The 20,286-nt window shown below is 30.3% G+C and overlaps 1 protein-coding gene across 1 annotated transcript in view; it reads left to right on the top strand.

Annotated features, from left to right (window-relative positions):
• The window catches only part of LOC142331720 (protein PALS1-like), a 651,443-nt gene that overhangs the window by 29,304 nt on the left and 601,853 nt on the right, over nucleotides 1-20,286 (top strand). Inside the window, exon 3 of the mRNA XM_075377757.1 lies at nucleotides 1,939-1,996. Coding sequence (XP_075233872.1) covers nucleotides 1,939-1,996 — 58 coding nt within the window. The remainder of the gene's footprint in view (nucleotides 1-1,938; nucleotides 1,997-20,286) is intronic.

The raw sequence follows: 20,286 nt of genomic DNA, 5'->3' as shown, positions 1-20,286 counted from the left end.
AGTTATACAGTTACTAGAGAATGATACTTTTAAAAACAGGTGGATGTAGTAATGTGATGCTTAGGTTACTTTAATTAGCTACAGTTAATTTTTTTTTAAAAAGGGTGCTGTAATTTTCTTTAAAAGGGGAAAGTGAAATTTGGTCATGTTTAAAAAATATCTTAATTGTTTTCTTTAACCTAATAATATTCAGTTTATCATCCAGAAGAAATGTGTACTAGAATTATTTAACTTTGTTAACCTTTTTTAAACTTTCATTAAAGATTTCACTTACTCATTCACTAACTTACTCACTCACTCATTCACTCACTCACTAACTAACTTGCTAACTCGGGCACTCGCGCACACACCCACTCACCCAATCAGGCACCCAGGCACTCACACACTCACCCAATCAGGCATTCAGGCAGTCACACACTCGCTCATCCACACTCACCCAATCGGGCCCTCAGGCATTCATGCCCTCACCCACTCACCCAATCAGGCACTCACACACGCACACACTCACCCACTTACCCGCTCACCTAATCAGGCACTTGCACACTCATGCACTCACCCAATCAGGCACTCACACACTTACCCACTCACCCAGTCAGGCACTTGCGCACTCATGCACTTACACACTAACGCTTTCACGCACTCACACTCACTCTCACACCCACACCCCCACCCACCTACCTAAACATGGTCTGATCTTGCCCATTAATGACCTCGACTGAGATTTTGGGTCATTATATTTTTTTTATAATTTTGAAAGTGGTTGGTACAAATTTATAGCAGTTATCGTGTCCACAATAACAGCAGTTACTTTCTTATGAAATCTACTTAACACATATAATTAATGTAATTCTTAAAATTATTTTTGAATCAGATTTTTATAAATATCTATGTATTACTTAATATATGTATGTGTTAATAACATAATGTATGTATGTGTTAACAATACTTTCCTTCTTCATAATATTTTACATAATTTTATTGTATAGCTAACTAATTTAATAACTTTTAGTTAATGTTACCCATTAAATCTAAAATTCTGTAAAATATGTTATTCAAGATTCTAAAAGGGTGAGGCAGGAATTGACAATATATGTTTTCTTCTCGATTTTTGGAAGACTTGTATCTGATTATAAAAATGTTTGGAGGGAATTTAAATAGTTAATTTAAATAATAATAAATGCAGGTGATTAGTTATGGAAGAGAATTACAAGGCATAAATAATTGAATGTCTGTTAATTTTTTATATTTAAATATGAACCTGTTTCTAAATTAATCTTGGGTCGTTGTGATTTTCTATTATACTTTGATCTCATATATCAACATTACTATTACAGTTAGGAGTAGAGGTATGGGTTTACATAAAACATTATTTTGTAATCAGGAGCTTTTCGATTAAACATCTCAATCTCTGTGCTTTGAAATAGAAAAAGAAAACATCCATGAACAGTTCATGCATGGACGATTATAATATGATTTTATTATATCTGTGATGTTTATATTTATTATTTATTGTATTTTGTTTGATGAATTGAAGGTATGAATGTGTGAACCCTTCATTTCTGTTTGTTATAAATAGAAATAACTTTTTATGTTTCTATTTATTTTTACCTACTCAAATACATCAAAATGTATTTTTAATCAATGATAACATATTTTTGCAATATTAACTTCTCTTAAGTATGAATAGTCTAAGTGATTAATGTTAGAATATTAGTGAATTTTTTTTTTTTTTTTTTGATAATTCTTCTGAAGTAAACTATAAAATAGCTTAATACTACTTTATTGTAAAAATTAATAACTAATCTATTAATAAATAGTTTCAATCACATTTCTGGGGAAATAAAATAGAATAGTTCTTTTTATAGCTTAATGCTAATTTTAAATAATTTACTAATATAATTTTAATATAAATTATACTATTATCATTTTCTTTTTCAGTGTATTCGATCCAGGATAATCTCATTACGAGTCAAAAGAAGAAGTGGTAATCGTGTCGGTAAGTGAAGATTTCAAAATATTGTATTGGTTTTTCTCAAACTGTTAAACTTGTTAAAATTAGAAAAAGATTTCTTGTTTATTTTTTCATGAATTCAATAATTTCAACTTTAAAAAATCCTGTATCTAAGTTCCAAAATATTAGTAAGTTACAATAGTTGTTGAAAGTGGCTTCCATTACGCGATTCACATAATTAAATATGATGTTGTATGCTCTTAAACACATGTTGCAATGTTTGTTGAGGAATTGCAGCGACACATCATTCGATTTTGCTCTACACTTCAGGAATGGTGTGAGGATAAGTTTTGTAAGCAGCATCCTTAAGATATCCCCACAAGAAAATATCAGGAGGGGACAAATCAGGTGACCGAGGGGGCCCCAAGCCCTTTGAAATCACTTGTCTGTGAAAACAATGATCCAAGAAAGTTATAATGATGTTGGCTGTATGAGTCATAGGATTGTCCTGCTGAAACCACATGCACTCTAGCCAGTCTGCAGGTATAGTGTTTACAAATTATTGTGCCATTTGTACACCATTTTTGCATATACCAAATGTGTGAATTCTGTGTATTCATGTATCCATCAAGGTGAACGGTGGGTGCCTCATCAGACCAAACCAATCATTGAGTTGTTCCCCATCTGGTGTTACAGATGTAATGAATCACTAACAGAAAGTTTTCCAGTGTCTGCAGGTAAAATTTAGTGAATAACAACAAATTCTATAGTTTTTTTTATTTTTGTCTTCAGTCATTTGACTGGATTGATGCAGCTCTCCAAGATTCCCTATCTAGTGCTAGTCATTTCATTTCGGTATATCCCCTACATCCTACATCCCTAACAATTTTTTTTACAAATTCCAAATGTTGCCTGCCTACACAATTTTTTCCTTCTACCTGTCCTTCCAATATTAAAGAAACTATACCAGGATGCCTTAATATGTGGCCTATAAGTCTGTCTCTTCTTTTAGCTATATTTTTCCAAATGCTTCTTTCTTCATCTATTTGCCACAACACCTCGTCATTTGTCGCTTTATCCACTCATTTGATTTTTAACATTCTCCTGTAGCACCACATTTTAAAAGCTTCTAATCTTTTCTTCTCAGATACTCCGATCATCCAAGTTTCACTTCCACATAAAGCAACATTCCAAACGTATACTTCCAAAACTCTTTTCCTGACATTTAAATTAATTTTTGAGGTAAACAAATTATATTTCTGACTGAAGGCTCGTTTCGCCTGTGCTATTCAGCATTTTATATCGCTCCTGCTTCGTCCATCTTTAGTAATTCTACTTCCCAAATAACAAAATTCTTCTACCTCCATAATCTTTTCTCCTCCTATTTTCACATTCAGTAGTCCATCTTTGTTATTTCTACTACATTTCATTACTTTTGTTTTTTCTTGTCTATTTTCATGCGATAGTTCTTGCGTAGGACATCATCCATGCCATTCATTGTTTCTTCTAAATCCTTTTTATTCTCAGCAAGAATTATTATATCATCAGCAAATCGTAGCATCTTTATCTTTTCACCTTGTACTGTTACTCTGAATCTAAATTGTTCTTTAACATCATTAACTGCTAGTTCTATGTAAAGATTAAAAGGTAACGGGGATACATCCTTGTCGGACTCCCTTTCTTATTACGACTTCTTTCTTATGTTCTTCAATTATTACTGTTGCTGTTTGGTTCTTGTAAATGTTAGCAATTGTTCTTCTATCTCTGTATTTGAACCCTAATTTTTTTTAAATGCTGAACATTTTATTCCAGTCTACGTTATCGAATGCCTTTTCTAGATCTATAAATGCCAAGTATGTTGGTTTTTTTCTTTAATCTTCCTTCTTCTATTAATCTGAAGCGTAAAATTGCTTCCCTTGTCCCTATACTTTTCCTGAAACTAAATTGGTCTTCCCCTAACATTTCTTCCACTCTCCTCTCAATTCTTCTGTATAGAATTCTAGTTAAGATTTTTGATGCATGACTAGTTAAACTAATTGTTCTGTATTCTTCACATTTATCTGCTTCTGCTCTCTTTGGTATCATGACTATAACACTTTTTTTGAAGTCTGACAGAACTTCTCCTTTTTCATAAATATTACACACCAGTCTGTGTAATCTATCAATTGCTTCCTCATCTGCACTGCACAGTAATTCTACAGGTATTCCGTTTATTCCTGGAGCCTTTCTGCCATTCAAATCTTTTAATGCTCTCTTAAATTCAGATCTCAGTATTGTTTCTCCCATTTCATCCTCCTCAACTTCCTCTTCTTCCTCTATAACACCAATTTTTAATTCATTTCCTCCGTATAACTCTTCAATATATTCCACCCACCTATCGACTTTACCTTTCGTATTATAAATTGGTGTACCACCTTTGTTTAACACATTATTGGATTTTAATTTATGTACCCCAAAATTTACCTTATCTTTCCTGTATGCTCCATCTATTTTAACAATGTTCATTTCTCTGTCCACTTCTGAACATTTTTCTTTAATCCACTCTTCTTTTGTTAGTTTGCACTTCCTGTTTATAGTATTTCTTAATTGTCGATAGTTCTTTTTACTTTCTTCATCACTTACATTCTTATATTTTCACTAGCATCCTTATATTTTTAACATTCTCCCATTCTTCTTCTACATTTTCTACCTTATCTTTTTTACTCAGACCTCTTGCAATGTCCTCCTCAAAAATCTTCTTTACCTCCTCTTCCTCAAGCTTCTCTAAATTCCACTGATTCATCTGACACCTCTTCTTCAGGCTTTTAAACCCCAATCTACATTTCATTATCAGTAAATTATGGTCGCTATCAATGTATGCTGCAGGGTAGGTTTTGCAGTCAAGTTGATTTCTAAATGTTTGCTTAACCATGATATAATCTATCTGATACCTTGCAGTATCGCCTGCCTGGCTTTTTCCATGTGTATATTCTTCTATTATGATTTTTAAACTGGGTGTTGGCAATTACTAAATTATACCTTGTACAAAACTCTATAAGTCGGTCCCCTCTTTCATTCCTTTTGCTCAGCCTGTATTCACTCATTGTATTTCCTTCCTTGCTTTTTCCAATGCTTGCATTCCAATCTCCAACTATTATTAAATTTTCATCTCCTTTTATGTGTTTAATTGCTTCGTCAATTTCTTCGTATACACACTCTACCTCATCATCATCATGGGCGTTTATAGGCATATAGATGTTCATTGTCGGTTTAGGTTTTGATTTTATCCTTATTGCAATGATTCTATCACTATGCATTTTGAAATATTCTACTCTCTTCCCTATCTTCTTGTTCATTACGAAACCTACTCCTGCCTGTCCATTATTTGAAGCTGAGTTAATTATTCTAAAATCACCTGACCAAAAGTCGTTTTCCTCTTCCCACTGAACCTCACTAATCCCTAATATATCTACATTTATCCTATTCATTTCCTTCTTTAAATTTTCTAACCTACCAACCTTTTTTAAACTTCTAACATTCCACGCTCTGGCTCATAGAATGTTATTTTTTAATTTTCTGGTGACCCCTTCCTTAGTAGTCCCCACTCGGAGATCCGAACGGGGGACTAGTTTACCTCTGGAATATTTTACCAAGGAAGGCACCTCCATCATTGCTATATGAAAATGCAGAGAGCCACATTTTCTTGGAAAATAAAAGCAGCTGTAGTTTAACATTGCTTTCAGCTGCCCAGTACTCAGAGGATTGAGTGATGTTGATATGGCCGTTTAAGTCGTCCTGACCTACGCCGTAACAACTACTGAAAGAGCTGCTGCCCTCTTTCAGGAATCAATCCTTAGTCTGGCTCTCAACAGATACCTCTCCGATATGGTTGCACCTTCGGTCCAGCTATTCTGTATCACTGAGCACTCAAGTCCCCTCACCAAGGCAAGGTCTCATGATTCATAGAGGGAGATTCTGTACAGATGTATCTTTAAATACTTGCACAATGCCGTGTTGGTACTACCAGTGGAGAGACCAGACTGGTTAGATAGATGTCAAATCGGCTTCTTGAGACTAACAGAATATGCAGCTTGCACACTGATCAACTTTTCTGCTGTTAGCACTTTCAGTCAACCACTTTTGGCTACATCTGCCATTTCCTGTATTTTGCAATTTGTCATACAGCTGCTTGATGGAGGACTTGTTTGGTGCATCCACACCGTATATTTCTGTGAAGGCATTCTGGGTCTGGGCATAACAAGCACATCTAATGTATTGGAAGACAATAAATATTATTTGCTGCACTGTGTAACCCATTTTTCATCAATTAAACCTCTAACAAAATCTAACAAAAGAAGGAAACATTCTTCCCTAAGGTTGCATCTGTTTTGAAACAGCTGATTAAATATGTTAGTATGATTAGATGAGCATTCACTCACAGATGTAAACAACTCTTGGTATTCTGATATTGTCTTATCCACAAGACACACAATGTAAAATTTATTGAAAACTAAACCTGTTTGAAACAGAACTTGCCCTTAAACAGAACTTGTGTGTGTGTGTGTGTGTGTGTGTGTGTGTGTGTGTGTGTGTGTGTGTGTGTGTGTGTGTGTGTGTGTGTGTGTGTGTGTGTGTGTGTGCGCGCTTGTGCATGGGCATCCTAACTGATATTTCTTTACCTCCTTTAAATACTTTCACCTCTAAAATACAGGTATATTAATGGGTTGTAGTTGTGTTTGTTTAAATATTGTATTTGAATTAATTTCTTAATTGATTTTTTACCATTATTAGTATCATTTATTAAATGTTGTAATTTGCGTTCTGTAATATACAAGTCTTGCTCAACTTTTTTACGATCCAAAGATAAATCATCATCATCAAATTCCATTTCAAGTTTTGATTGAAAGGTGTCATATTTGTCTTGCAAATTAAGAAGATTCCTTAACTTAATTTGTCAATTCTATCATCTTTTACTGACAAATTTGATTCCTCATAAGTGAGAATTCTCATTATAGAGGCCTTTACTGACCCTCTGACTTATTAATTGTTCCAGTTCCATAATATTATTAAATAATTTAAATTAACAATGTGAAATATTAACAAAGTAAATTAAATCAATGATATTACATAAATGACAAAACTATGTAAATTAAATGTAATAATAAATTAAAAAAGATATTATGTAAATGATGATGTAGATCTAATTGTTGCAATTCCTTTATTGTAGTAATTTGCTGAGTATTAACATACTTGACATTTTAGATTATATCATCCATGGTTCTGGAAAATCAATTGTGATTCTTCAAAATTGAGTTGATGATTTTTCAAAGTTTTCAAATTATATCTAAGGTTGTGAATTATATCCGCAGCTGGAGGACCAAAAATGGATGTCAATTAGTTGCCGCCTTGGTTTAATACCTTGGTTAGGTTTAATTATTCTAAATCTTCTTTCTTGAATACTAGATTGTGGATTCTGGTGTTCTTCGGGGGTTTGGTTTCAATTAACCACACATTTCAGGAATGGTTAACTTGAGACTGTACAAGACTCACTTTATTCATACATATCCCCCTCATTCACCCTCATAAGTAATACCTTGTGGTGGTTCCGGAGGCTAAACAGAAAAAAAAGTTTTGTTTTGCTAGTTCAATTAAATAATAGTCTTTATTATTTTATGTTGTAAATTAATTTTATTATAATATTTGAACTTGTGTAATAACATTATATATACCAATATTACATTAACACATGTGAGTCATTGATGGCTGGCACAAGACTGACCAACAAGAGCGTAAGACCATAAATTCATTTAAAAAGGAGTAACAAAATAAGTGAGAAATTTAAAAAGGAGTAAGAAAAAAGAGAGAAACCTTCATTTAAAAATTAAGTAATTCAATTAAAAAACCTTATTTAAATAACCTTCTTTTAAACAACCCTGAGTCTTAACAATATGCCCTTTAAAGAATAAGAAGCAACTCATGTCTCACTTACAAGGGAAATGAAAAATTAAATGAGATGAAGGCAATAGTGCTTTCTGTATTTGAGTTAAATATATAGTTATATATCAGTATGTAAATCTATCAAAATCCATCATTACTCCATCACTCCCAGAGAAAGGCAATTATTCAGACAGGTGCCTTTCATAATCAGGAAGATATGCAAGGTGTTCTATTTTTTAAAATATGACAAAATAAAATAGAACAAAACTATTAATTAAAAATCTGAAACCTTTACTAAATTAATTATAACACTTAATTAAATTTTTGTTAACAAAATTAGTTTAAATACTCTATGGAGAAACATGATATCAATTGCAAAATGATTCAACAGGCTGCTTGTTATAAAATGGTGGTTTTTAGAAAATCTCTTAAGAAGAAAATATGAAACACATTTAAAGTGAAATGAAGGGTAAAAAATATAGTTACGAGTTGTGAGGGAGAGCTCTTTAGAATCCACTCTTTTTTGTGATACTTATCTTTAGAGTCATGTAATTTCTTGCATTCTCTAGAAAATGTTTTACTGTGATATAATGCTTATTATACCCTAGTATACATTAACTTCTGCACCTCTGCATTTATAGTATAATTTTATATCATAAACTATGTGTAGATTATTATATTATTTTAAATAGTAGAAATAAAAATTGTTACAATATTTTATACATTTAAATAATTAAAAATAACAATAAATTTTCAATAATTCAAATATTTAAAGAGGTGAACTTCACAATTTTTAAATTATCTGCTCATAAAAATGATGAAATCTCATTTAATCAGTACTTTCAAAGATAATACTGATAGAGACATATCCTACCTTCAAAGAACTATTTTTGGTATGTAACTGTTCATTTAATTTACCTTATTTGATTTTTCCTTGTAGTGCACCATCTACCGTAAGGTATTACTTCAGCGGATGAATGAAGATGATATGTATTAGTGTAAATGAAGTATAGTCTTGTACAGTCTCAGGTCGACCATTCCTGAGATGTGTGGTTAATTGAAACCCAACCATCAAAGAACACCAGTCTCCACGATCTAGTATTCAAATCCATATAAAATTAACCTGCCTTTACTAGGATTTGAGCCTTAGAATTTTTGACTTCAAAGTCAGCTGATTTGCAGTGATGAGTTCACCACTAGATCAACCCAGTGGTTATCTTCCTGCCATCTGCACTTGTAATACTAATTTATCAGTTGATCTTCCCATCCTCAGTTATTTCACAACTGATCTTAATACATTAAACAATTTTTAATGATTATGTTTCACTTATGAGGAGAATCAAATCTCTTTTTCAATTTCAAATCGCTTCTTGCTGCTACCAATATTTTATTTTTCTCTATTCTTATCTGTACTTTTCCATGTTCCTATTTATTCTACACAAGTTGTAAGGTGAACTTTTTGTTTGCTTCATATATTTTTCTTTATTGTTATGATATTAATGATTTTTACATGTTAACGTAACTTTTTTATTTAATAATTATAACTCTGGTTTTCATGAATTCATCCAAGCTAATACTGGGGCAGTTCCTTTTTGTATCTGAAGAAGCATATCTACCAATTTTTGATTTTATCTATATTGTCATGTTTATGTGCTGATTAGAATAAAATTTTTATTTCACTTTATTGAAATGGTTAATTTTCTATCATCAAGTGATAGTTTTAATTTTTATTATAACTGTTAAGAAGATTTAGTAGTAATGATGTCTTCTTTTTATTTTTATAATTTCTGTGAGAGAGTGCAGAATCTTTGTCATTAATCCAGAAGGTCCTGGGTTTGAAACTCTCAAACTTGGCATTTTTCACATTGCAAAATTCATCTCTCAGCGGTTAGCCTATAGTTGTTTAAAAATGTAGATAAATAAATATCATTAACATATTGCTAACTATTTTTATTACCATATTACTGTATTATCAACTTTTTTGACGTGTTAAAAGGAATATAGTAGTGTATTTTGAGAACTAGATATAATTTGATGTTTACAAGGGAGTAAAATAACAGGATATCAAGCTGTAAAACTGATTGACCACGGAAATAATTGGTCTCTTTGTATCCTGTTTAATGTTCTTACTCTAGCGTTATACATGCTGTTCCAATTCTTGATCTTCTAGTCTTCAGTTATAGGTCATCATAATAACAGCTCACTTTTTTCTAGTTATTTCATATAATGTTCCCATGTTCTGATTTTATAATTGTTTATACGTTTTAGAAGTTATTATAGTTTATCAAATAGAAGACGGCACCTGAGTTGTTATACCTGAGCTGTTATATTATGCAAATAACATAAAAAAAAAAATTCAACTCAGTTCTGTTTCTTTTATTATCACCTTGATAATCTAGCAGTGTTGATTAGGATTTAAGAAAACCAGATTTCATCATCACTGGTAATGTATAAATTATCTTGTTAAGAAAAATTTATACAAAAATTTAAAACTATGTTGTGTATAAAATTATAATCTATTTATTAAAAAAAAAACAATAAGATATATTTTTTTTAAATTTATTTATTCTGGGGATTGTTCACACATGGAAGAGGAAATTATGTACACTCAATTTATCAGGTTAATTGCAAGTAGCTACTAAAAACATCTCAACAATCAGGCAATGGCTACATTGTTTGTTTCTTTTATTATTTTTCAATCAGGCTTACCTTATAAATAAGTTCCATATAACTTATTAATATCTACAAATAAATTAATATACAAATTCTATATATATATATATATTTAACAATTATAATAATATTATAACCACCATATGGAGTTGAATTAAGTCCATTTTATTCTGACTGTATCTGGTGGTTATAATATTATAACTGACAAAAATTAGTCAAATTGTTATTGAAGGTGACTAAACAGTTTTCACAATAAAATACTCATTAATTCTGTAAAAGGAACATTATATTAGAGATTAAAAAATATTTCTGATGCTCAATGAATTTTAAATATTTTGGCATTTATTTTATTGTTTATAATGGCATAATACATATCTCTTTCAAACAAAGATAGACAATACAGCAGATATTGAAGTAATCCTGATGAACAATTCTCTATAAATGGTGATTTTTTTTCAGTCAAATCAATTGATAAGTTTGCTTGATAAAAAATCAGTAGCTCTATTGTGTGGATAATGTTATTTTAAAGTATTCATCAACATTATTATCATCCCATAGACAGTTCAATCGTTCTGAGTTGGATACCTTGAATCATACCCTAATACTCATTTTGTTTCTTTTTGAGGCAGATCAACGATAAGGAGAAAGGGTGAAAGATGAGAAGGGCTACCTATCTTAGAGGAAGCATTGAACAATAAGAAATAAACAAACAAACAAAAAAAAAAACATCACTGTGTTAAATAGAATATATATAAAATGATTTTTCTAACACTTAATTGAGTGGAACAAATTAAAACAGTTGAAATAATTAATTGATACAAATGATCTCACCCAGAGAAAAGCTTAAGGTCACCTCCAAGCAGTGGATATACATCCTACCCAGAATCCCTAGGGAAATTGGGGTATTTCTACTTATATGGGACAAACGCATTAGTGATGAATGGGTTTAGAGTAGTGGATCAAGAGGTATCGTACTGTAAATGATGTTAGAAAAGTACAGTTTTTTTTTAATGTTTGAAGTATTTAGAAACATCAGACATGAAATTGTGTCAGCATAATCAGAGATAAGTATACAAGGGTTCTTGGGAGCAATCATACCATCCCTATGATTGTGTGACATGTGAAAATACTAATCAACCTAATTAACTCTGCAGACAAGGTACTATTGAAATCCTGTTAAAAAATATACATTTAAAGTTCAATTTAAAACAGAATCTATTGTCAGTTGATAATCTATTGTCTATTCTATTGTCTGATCTATTGTCTTTTAAATATATAAAAAAATACATTACGAAATTAATGATTTTATTATATATTTGTAATTGACAAATATGTATATTGTAATTTCTTCATAGCAACAGTTTGGTCAGTAAAGATCTGAAATTTTGAATGATGTGAAGAATGCAGGTTTCAAAACAGTCAGCCACCACCTTAAAAATATTAGTTATAAGTGGTTCCTTTACAATGATTAAAAAGTTTTCCCATCTCCGACTATACTAAATGAGATATTCACTAGATTGGAGATTGCAAATACTCTTCAGATAAATATCTAAAAACCATTTTCTGGATTTTTTTAAAATTTTGGTTTTCAAGGGGTACAACAGGGTACGTTGTGGTATCTCAGCCAACATAGACACTGTTACTGTGTGTGTGATGCAACTGGCCGCACCTGCTTCCAGTTACTTAATTAGAAAACATAAGGTAAAAGTAATTAAAAAAAAAAAAAAGAGAAAATACGGTCAGCTCCTAGTGGTGTTTGTCAGGTAATGCTAAGAACTGGGAAAAATACATTTTTACCTGTACTAAATACAGATAACCAAATATAACTAATATTTTTAAGATGTACAAGATTATACTTCATTTACATTCATACATATCATCCTCATTCATCCTTTGAACTAATAACTTACTTTGGTTTCAGAGGCTAAACAGAAAAATAAGTAAGATTAAATGTAGTAGATAAATATTCTATTCTTTATTGGTGCGTAACTAAATGAGTACATTATATTAATTACAGCAGAAATTGGTGGGTATGTAATTCCATGGATAATAAAAAGAAAATGTTCTCTGTATTTGCTTGGATGGATTAAGAGAAATCATGGGAAAACGTTGATCACAGCAGCATCACAACATACGTAATTAATTATACAGTAATAAAAAGTCCATATTATTCATTTTAGATAGTAAATTGATTTAAAAATGTCAGGAAGAATATGGAGGAGATAAAAATTACAAAGGCTCTAATAAAAGAGTGAGAAAGCAAGGAAACATCTAGAGCCTGGACTGAGGAATTGCACAGTAAAAGAAAGAGAATGAAACAATACTGTTTATGTGGTTTATGTGGTTCAGAGAGAGCAAAATAGAGAAGAGAGAGAGAGAGAGAGAGAGAGAGAGAGAGAGAGAGAGTGAGAGAGAGAAAATAATATTAAAACTAAATGTGTGAAAATTAATTTCTACAAAATTAATAGCACTTAGCAGGGACTTTTTTTCTTGATTAGTATTATTTAAATGGGTAGAATATCCATTTAATCTAAAGTAAAATTTGTACAAAATACAGATCCAGTTTATTAAAAATGTCAACAGAGAGAGTAATAAGATCCTTTTTCTTACGCCGAATTGAGTTAGACGAAGCAATATAAATGTAATACAGATAACAGTATGTAAGTAGATATTACTATGATTTTTAAAGTAATATTTATTCTGTAATCGTTTAAAATTCTAATAGTAAATTTAACGAGTCATCTTTATGTTTAATGAACGACTACATTTTTTTTTTTATTTGGTCATATCACTATAGAAATATTTATTAATTTCAGAAAATATTTTTGCTAGTGACCTCAAAAATGTAACATGTTCGATAACATCTGGTTAGTTATCTTAAATCATGTATCAATCCAGTCGCGCGATTTCAGTGTGACACAGATGATTCGACCTATAGCAAGAAGGTAAAGAAGAAGAAGAAGAAGAAGAAGATGATAAAAAAGAAGCCGGAAAATAAAAATAAGGACCTGCGAACATTCCACAGGTGGACTCCAATAACACCGGTCAACATTCCACTGTGTTAGCTATGTGATGATACTATTCATGTTCGCCAACTTAACTCATCATCAAAATTTCCCTACTTTCGTATTATTTTTTAACGGTACATATAATATTTATTTTTAGCCTTCGAAGAATATCTTCTTTTCTTTTGCATTTTTGAGAATATTTTTAACGTATATAAAGAGTTAACAATTCTATTCTAAAAGTAATTTTCAAGGTAAGTTACATCGATTATATAAAAAAAAAATAAAAAACCGTTATCGGTATACAAAAATCTTTAAAAGAATCAATCATTCTTTTAAAAATTGCTTTATCATGGAATTCTGTTTCTTTTCTACTAAAAAAAAATCAAAAAAAAAATCAATAAGATAATATTTGAATTCATCTGCTTATATATGTAGTTAATGTTTATTATGTCAAATTCTAAAAAAGCTAAAGATGTAATTAAAAGCAGGTATATATTTATTGAATATTTTAATTTCATTAATTTTTATTAACTTAAATTTTAGAAATTACACTGATATTAAAAAATAATACGTTCGGAATTTGATTTACGAAATATCTGGCAATTTTTCGTTTATAACTAATTAATTTTTTATTCGGTTGATAAATAACTGCATGCAAATTTCAAGATATCTTTCCTTTTCTCTATAAAATTGAAACAAAGCTTTATATTTATGTAGCATTCTATTAAAAATTTTAGTTCTAGTAGGCTTAATTCCAGTGTAAAAAAAATTAGTAACGTTTCTTTATGTTTATACAAAATTAACAATAATTTTAAAGCAAATAAGAGCTACGAAAAACAGTTGATAAAAATAAATAGCTAATATTACGAAATTTATAATTATTCACGGATAAAAAAATAAATATAGTCGCAAAAAAATTTAAGTACAAGTGTAAAATGATTCTTGTGAATCATTGCGGAACATTGTGCTTGTATTTATTAAAAAAAAGCCTGAAAATATTTCACAGAGATCTCAGTGGAATAAATGGCGTGCTCTATGATCTCATGTTAGGATAAATGGCGTGGTAAAATGAAAGATTAAGGTAAATGATATAGTTGAAGATATAGGATATTTTTTTATTAATATATTAATAATATATTTTTAATTATTTTTTTTTTTTACTGAATCCTGTACTTTTTAACTACTAATGATGACGATTAACAATCGAAATGCGCATCTGACCAATCAATACCTATTTTCAACTGCATCTTAAGCGGTATGTATATAAATTTATCATGTAATGGGCAATGGAAGCTTAAGGAAACTTATTATCATTGCAAATAACTTCCCTTACGAATTGAAAATGAGTACTTGTGTAGTTGCATGAATACACATCGATGAGTAGCTCATCGTGTAATTGCATGATTACATCATGTATTTCTAGTGACTTTGGTATCAGAAGGGTTACCTGACCGGAAAAATCCTGAGAAATATCTCCTTCTTTCAACCTGGAAAAACTGCAAAAGGAAGTGAAAACTAAGGAAATATACTTTTTAGTTTAATATTATTCACAAAATTTGAGTATTTATTTATTTATAAGAAATAAATTATTATGTTATTAAAATAAAAAAACTGTCCCGGCATTCGATTGTGCGGGTCAAGGGAAATCGTAGTAAGAACAGCGTCTAAAATACATAAATACTTTTATATTATAAATAAAGAAGGAAAAAATCAAGTAGTACTGCTCTATGTATAAGATTTTATCTTAAATCCGTTGAAAGACGTTTTAGGTTTGAACAAAATCTAATAAGATTTTTTTTTAGTCAGTTTGTTAGATATATATTGGATGTAGAAAAGTTAGGTTTCATACAAGACGCACCATCCCGAGTTAATTAGACTGTTTTTTTTTCTGTTGTGTGTGGGAATATATATATATATATATATATAATTATTTACTACAGACACCATAAAATTACTACAGACATCATAAAAATTATTGTTAACCGTTAAAGGCAATTTTTTGTTTTTGTTTTTCTGGTTATGAATAATAAATTTCTTTACAGTTATTTTCATACATACTTATAATAATTTAATTAATTTTTTGTACATATTTTTTCCTCTTTGCTGTTTCTTTGGGTTTCCTTAATAAAATATTTTGTAAATAACTTTTTTTAGTAGTACATATTTTAAACTTCCTGCCAAAAAACGAAAAACATATTTTGAGTTATTTAGTGTTTTCAGTTGTCATTGGCTTCGAAGTGTTCTGCCGTATAAACTCAAAAAACAAAACAGAAAACTTCCTGGTAAGACGTAATAATACTACTGTTTATACCACTAGTTTTTATGGTCAACACAGTAAACAGGCCACGTATAGAACTTAATTTATCTGCATTTCAATAAGGTGTGAAATACTAATATGTAATAGTATTATATTAAATTTTATTAATAACAGAAGGTGTGGTTTCATCCGATGGGCGCTTCAAACATTTTTTTACATTTTGTGTAATTTTTCAGTTAGGAAAATGAATTCTTGAAGAATTTCATAAGTACAACTAAAAATGGTTACGCCATCCTACTAAGCCTAAAAAAAAAGACAGTGGTTAGATTTTTCCAGTAATATGCTACGGATTGAACCAGAATAGCGGATGACCCAATTATATAATAGAAGAAATCATCTAAGGAAGAAGAAATAAATGACAGTGAAAGGGAAGGGAAGAGACCGGAACGATAAGCTAATAGCAGGACTGCCTTTTATCGGACCATTTTTTCACAGGATTCTGTAATACAGTTATATTCGGCCATACCATTTCATTGAGAAGTCATTTCATTTCTTACCTACGCTAATAAACCTGGCATGGAATACTTTTCATCTTATGAATATCTGTTCCATTTTTGGTAGTGACTTGTGATTCATTCAGGCCATCTACAAACCCACCGGGTTGGTCTAGTGGTGAACGCGTCTTCCCAAATCAGCTGATTTTAAAGTCGAGAGTTACAGCGTTCAAGTCTTAGTAAAACCAGTTATTTTTACACGAATTTGAATACTAGATCGTGGATACCGGTGTTCTTTGGTGGTTGATTTCCATCAATTTATCTATGAAGATTTTGTATATATATAGATTAAATGAACACAAATGAAAGTTTGATAAAACATTAAAAAACTGAACATTAAGGAACTTCACAAAATTTAACCTTTCCCTTTTTCCCTTTCTCATTATTTCCTATTTCCCTTTTTCCATTTTTCGCAAAAATATTTATTTTCACGAAACTAATATTAGTTTATATTCTGAATATGAGCCAAATCGGACCATAAAAACAATATCCCTAATGCCCCTTTCCCATTTTTCTTTTTTCCCCTAATTCCCTTTTTATTTTTTCGATTTTTTCGATTTTCCCTATTTATCTTTTTTTATTTTCCCCCCTTTCTCCCTTTTTTCCGCGCGTTAATCGGTCCAGTAGGTTTTTAGTCTATAGCGAACACACATACGAACATTGCCTTTTGTATATATAGAAGAATAAAGTCTTTTGTGTATTTGTTTGTTTCGTAAATATGTCGACACCGGCGCCCCCTAGCGGGTCCAAATTAAATCAGAAACTTTCTCGGGCGTGCGAACAACAATTCACCAAAGTTTCATCGCAATCGGATTAATGGGATAGGAACGAAAACGGGACAAACAAATAAACATTCACTTTTTATATATATATAAGATTGATAATTAATCCTAGTTATTTTTGTGAGGCTGTAACTCTTTCACACAAAAACTTCTCAACCGATTGAGTTGAAATTTTGAATAGATATAACTTTTATATCTGAAAAGAACTCAGGACAATTGGCGTTACGCAATATTTTCACCGTTTTAAGATGGTAGCTATTTAAATAGTTTTTGGTAACAACCGGATTATGATTCTTGCCGATATTCAACTTTACCATGGCCAAACCGTTGGTGAAATCAAATTCAGATACCACTTGAAGTATTTAAAATTTCCTACAAGAACGGTCTGTTTGTTTTTCAATATCACTTTACATTATAGAGAAACGTAACTTTAAATGTGTGACGGTGTACGGCATAGATTCCCCCTTCACCTTCAAGCGTCATCAGTTTCATCTTAAAGTTGCTTTTTCGATTAAAATAAATAAGTTAGAAGAGCAGACGCTTCAAGTGGCTGGTCTTCACTTGGAGAGACAATGATTTTCGATGAACTGCTGTATATATATAATATGGCTTGCTCTAGAGTTCTCCTTTGGGAACAATCTGTATATATACGCTCCAAAGAGTTCAGTTTTTGATTGTTTTTCACAAACTCTACCACAAAACTGCAAAAACACAAAAAAAGTTAAAATCGTAAAATATAAAAAAAAGAGAAACGAAGTTTAGTCGTGGTGTTTGTTGGATAACGCTAAGAACCTTCTGAAATCCTTTTTTATCCGTACAAAAGACGGTAACCAGCTATAACTACTATTTTTAAGGTGAGGGCCGACTATTCTGAACACGCGTACTTAAGAAAGTTTTGAGTCCTGTGATGATGAAACTGGCTCTGAAGAAAATATATCAGTGATTGTATATATTGAAAAGGCTTTGTTATTTATCCATATTATTCTTGCAAGCATGGGGATAATGGACACAACGGGTGTCCAGAGGGCGAAGTTCGCTGACCGGCTAGTACATATATAATGTTTATATATTTTTTTATTTTTTTCTGATTAGATCATCAATGGACCACGTGAAAAACTTTAAGAGCGGTTTTTAATCATACATCAATAATTTTTCATTTTTTTGTAAATTGAGTTGTTTTCTCTCCGCAGATCACGCTAAGTTATGGAATTATTTTATCAGTTCTTGAAATCACTGAAAATTTTGATTTTGTCTCGAAATGTATTCAGTAATAACCCGTTAATTTATCGGCTAAATTATTATAATGTTGGCGCCTTAACTTGTTTTATAAATAATATTAAAAGAAAAATTAATCACATTATTGTGGAAGGGGGACGTTGGATGACCATGAAACAAAAATCAAAACAAACAAACGCAACTAATACGGTAGCGCTGGTGACGGGTCGGAGTGGAAATGGCGGGAACATATATAGTTTTATTACTTTTTTTTTTTTTAATAAATGTTTTTTTATTGAGATTCAGTAATCTGAACCAAATTTTTTTTCCAAATACTTTCCGAATAACGGGATCTATAACTTTATTATTGGGATATTAATTAAACATTTTTAATTGTTTATTACACATTTGTATTTTGAAATGAATAATGTTTTATGTTTTAATGATAACAGTCACTTTTTTTAATTTTAATAAATATACCATTTGACGTATTATTTATAAAAATTATATTGAGGAACACTTATGTACATTTTTGTAAAATATATTAGTTGATAGCAATAAAAAATTGCAATAGGTTTTTTTTAAAGCATGATATTATTTTTTTTTTAATGGATTTACTTTAGATAAAATTGTTCAGCTTAGTTGTATTATTATTATTATTATTATTATTATTATTAAACGACTCATTTTGAAATAAAGTATATTCAATCCGCGCCAAAGATCATGAAGTTTGGCATCGTTGAACGGAACCAAACAACAACAACAACTTAAAAAGAAAGAGTGAGAAGGAATAATGTAATATAGAGAGGGAAATATAATGATTAAGGAGTAAAAGGAGTAAGCGGGAGAATAACGAAAAGAGAGAAAGGTGATGATGAGGGAGTGAATGGAAAAAAAAATTAACCAACAACAGCAACAAACTTGAATCTACCTTTCGTTTACATTCGTGAACATTCGTCAACGTTCGTTATAACAAAATGACGTCACACCAGGTCGTCGTGGCCCTCAGGTGGCAACCAGCAATAGCTCAGTGTATGTATTAGAAAATAATCAGTCTCCATGTTAAAATGTAACCGCGAACTTCTTTTAAAAGTGTCGTAACTTTATTTTTATTGTTTTATTTATTTTATTTTGTGTTTATATTGTGTGTTCGTGTTTTTTTTTTTTAGTGTGTTTTATATTGTGTATAAGTTTTAAAACATTTGATTGTTGTTAATTTGTTTTCTCTTATATTTCTGGTAAGTTTATTTATACTGTAACACATTATCTGTTACTGTTTGTTAACATCTGGGTATCACGTTGCAAGTTAACTCGTGGATGTAAATTAATTAGTAATACGTCATGTATAAAATTTATTTAGTACGTAATTTTATTAATTTTTATTGGAAATTAGATATAATAACCTTTACGTCTTTCCAACAATTTTTTGCTTTGTTTTAAAAATTTATATTTTGCTAAAGTTCTTATTAAATAATTTATCTTAACCCTTATTTAAAATTATAGAAATAAAAGGTAAATGAAGATTTAAAAATAAAAATATATTTATAGATATGTATATAAACAGGCTAATGTAAATAAGTTTTATTCATTAATTTTAAACTGAAGTTTAAAGAAATTACTTAAATTATTTGATTCAGTGTTAAATGAAGGCCTTTCATATTTACTTACGATTTTATTTTTTCTTTCAAAAGTTTTCGAGTTCAAATTCCAGTCAGGTTAGAAACTTTTCACATATAAAAAAAAATCCCACGTAATAATTCTGGTGTAACTTAAATATGTTTCACTTAAATTGAATGTATACTTCAGTATTTTTTAATTGAAAAACGTTTTTAGGTGACAGATGTATCAATATGTAAAATTTATAACTGGTTATTTTTCGTTTTTTAGAATACTTTTATTTTTTTTATAAATTTAATTAAGTTGACGTAAA

Source organism: Lycorma delicatula, chromosome 10, assembly GCF_047948215.1.
Source record: "Lycorma delicatula isolate Av1 chromosome 10, ASM4794821v1, whole genome shotgun sequence".
In the NCBI taxonomy this organism is placed as follows: domain Eukaryota; kingdom Metazoa; phylum Arthropoda; class Insecta; order Hemiptera; family Fulgoridae; genus Lycorma; species Lycorma delicatula.
Note: the sequence above shows the minus strand (reverse complement) of the source record. Positions and strands in the feature narration are given on the sequence as shown.